Source organism: Triticum urartu, chromosome 2, assembly GCF_003073215.2.
Source record: "Triticum urartu cultivar G1812 chromosome 2, Tu2.1, whole genome shotgun sequence".
Taxonomy (NCBI): Eukaryota; Viridiplantae; Streptophyta; class Magnoliopsida; order Poales; family Poaceae; genus Triticum; species Triticum urartu.
In genome coordinates this window covers 704,766,753-704,769,590 of record NC_053023.1, presented here as the reverse complement: position 1 = coordinate 704,769,590, position 2,838 = coordinate 704,766,753, and the positions used below count along the sequence as shown (strand labels likewise).

The window sequence follows — 2,838 nt, the reverse complement described above, 5'->3', positions numbered from 1 at the left end:
AGTGCTTAGGCGAAGCCCTGCGACGGTAGTACATCAAGATCGTCACCACGCCGTCGTGCTGACGGAACTCCTCCCCGACGCTTTGCTGGATCGGAGCCCGGGGATCGTCATCGAGCTGTACGTGTGTTAAGAACTTGGAGGTGCCGGAGTAATGGTGCTTGGATCGGTCGGATCGTGAAGACGTACGACTACTTCCTCTACGTTGTGTCAACGCTTCCGCAGTCGGTCTGCGTAGGTACGTAGACAACACTCTCCCCTCTCGTTGCTGTGCATCACCATGATCTTGCGTGTGCGTAGGAATTTTTTTGAAATTACTACGTTTCCCAACAGCATGTTGAAAGGACCACCACCAAGAAGGTGAATGCTATAGAAGAAAATAGCCCGGAGTTGACAACCAAGCTAGAAGAACTTATCTCTTTGATGAAAGGTAAAGAAGAGGTAAATGTCAAGGTAAAGAGGTAGTAGTCGGCGTTGATGTTGTTCCACGAGCTTAGTGCGCCTTATGTTAGGCCCAGTTCTTCTTCAGTTAGCTATTCATCATCCGACAAACATCGTAGCCGCTAGATCAAGTATTGACGCCCTAGATGAAGCTTGCGAACCGGTACTTCCGACGTTGAAGAGAGAAAGCAGCCGCCACACGATCTTCATCCGACGGCCGTCATTCAACCACTAGGCTGGCGCCCCTTTTTCACTTTTTATTCTACTTGCTATTATTTTCCTTTCACCTTCAGACATCCATGGCTATATATAAAGCAGAGAGTGACTCTTGCCTGAGAGCAGTAATCGGGTTGTAACCCTAGCCGCCACAAGAGTGGTTGGTCTACTTTGACGCGAATTGTGGCGATGACCAAGGCCTGATTCCCACCTACGTGGCTCCCACGAGCGATAGGGGGAAACCCTAGCCGTCGCCGCACCAAGCTTCCACTCCTCGCGGCCGCCAGAGCTCACTGTCCGTGTGCAGAGTAGTATTACTATTTTCACTGGACCTGGTTGCTAACTAGTTAGACTAACAGTTGTGTTCTGTATAGCAAACACCAATAATTGGTAAGCTGTACAAGTGGTTTCTGCAATTTCCTCCACCGGCGGGCGGGTCGTACTTTGATTCTTTTGGTTTTTCCAAGTCGTCCCTTGGCGACAAAGACGTGCCGTTCCTTTTTCAACTCTTCCTCGGTTGACCGGTGAGCATCAGCCATCCCATCCTCTCCCCCAACGTACAAATCTCCTCGGCAGCGTCAGGCAGTTCATCCTCAATCTTCAGTTCTTCAAAGCACCTTACCAAAACGGAACCATGGCTGCCAAACCCACATCATGCTTTACTTTCCTAAAGGAAGCGCTGATCCTCCCCACGTTAAACCCCAAGCTCTTCACGCCCTTGCTCCTCCTCTTTGCCGCCGCCGCCTTCCTTGACCACATAGTCAATTTCCTGTTCGTCCAGCCTCTCGCCGACGTCGTGGCCAGCCATGCCACCGAGCTCAACAACACCGACTTCTCGAGCGCCAAATACGCCAAGCTCATGGAGATGGAGGGGCCAAAGCAAGACGGTACGAGGCTCATACTCATCGGCGTCTCCGAGGTGATCGTCGCCCTGGCCGTCGGCTTCGTCAAGAGGACCCTCTTCCTCTTCGCGGCCTCCACGACCTACTCCGGCGACCGCTACTCGCTAGCCGAGCTCCTGCGCGAGCTCGTCAAGGGGAGGATCAGCCTGAAGGGCGCTTCCATCACCATCGCCGTCGTCGACGCGCTTGACTTCGCGTCGGCGGTCCTGGCCGCGCTGATTCCCGCTCCCGACCTGATGGGCGGGCTCTCAGGGGTGCTCTCCGTCCAGGGCCTCGTCTACCTCATCGCGCTCCTCACCTCCCTCTACTTCACCGCCGTGGCGTTGGTGGGCGTCGCCGCGTCGGTGGTCGACAGGAGGTGCCGCGGCGTGGGGGCGCTCCGGCAGGCGTGGCGTCTCGTGACGCTGGTGAGGAGAAAGGAGGGTCTCCTCTTGGTGCTCGTGGCGCACTTCGTGCCGACCGTCGTGGCTCCGCTGTACCGGGTTGCTCTTGTGTATGCGAAGAGGAGCATGGCGGTGTCCTTGTGCTTGCTGGCTGTGCATGCTTTTCTGTCATGTGCGCTGCAGCTCCTCTCTCTGATGGCAGCAACGGTTTACTACTACCAAGCCATGCAGAGCAAGGAGGTGATCGATGCCTTGCGGTTATGCTAAGAGCACACATTCCTTTCGGGGAAGGAAATGTCTCCTTCATCCAAAAGTGATTATAATGCCATAGAGGGATGCTTTGATTTCTTCGTGCGACAATGTATACAAGTCGTTGTTAAAAAATTGTACACAAGTCAGTTGTACGTGATTTGCACGTCAATATTCTTTTGGGAAAACATCTGATCTATTCATCTTCAATCAGGGCAGTATAACGAACACCAGAAATAATAAAAATTACATCTAGCTTTGTAAACCACCTAGCGACGACTACAAGCACTGAAGTGAGCCGAAGGCACGCCGACGTCATCGCCCCTCCCCCGTCAGAGCCGGCAAAACTTGTTGTAGTAGACAATCAGGAAGTCGTGGTGCTAAGACCCAATAGGACTAACGCATCATAACAGCAACCACCGCCGTAAAAGAGTAGTATAGATCAAAAGAATTCAAAATGAAAACACATGAACATAGACGAACTACGACCAGATCCGAGCAAATCCACCAAAAACAGATCCGCCGGAGATATATCTCCACACGCCCATCGACGATGCTAGATGCACCACCAAGATGGGGGCTAGACAAGGAAAACCTTATTTTATTTTCAGGGAGCCGCCACCATCTTATCTTCCTAACCATGACATAAA

General features: G+C 52.5%; 1 protein-coding gene across 1 annotated transcript; it reads left to right on the top strand.

Annotated features, from left to right (window-relative positions):
- Positions 1-1,175: 1,175 nt before the first annotated feature.
- Positions 1,176-2,376, top strand: LOC125534227. Its single transcript, XM_048697501.1, has one exon. It carries the CDS (start codon positions 1,289-1,291, stop codon positions 2,204-2,206), a length of 918 nt encoding a protein of 305 aa, XP_048553458.1. The 5' UTR covers positions 1,176-1,288; the 3' UTR covers positions 2,207-2,376.
- Positions 2,377-2,838: the final 462 nt, after the last annotated feature.

Excerpts from the sequence above, each read along its gene's own strand:
- LOC125534227 (XM_048697501.1), top strand. The coding sequence starts at position 1,289 with ATGGCTGCCAAACCCACATCATGCTTTACTTTCCTAAAGGAAGCGCTG.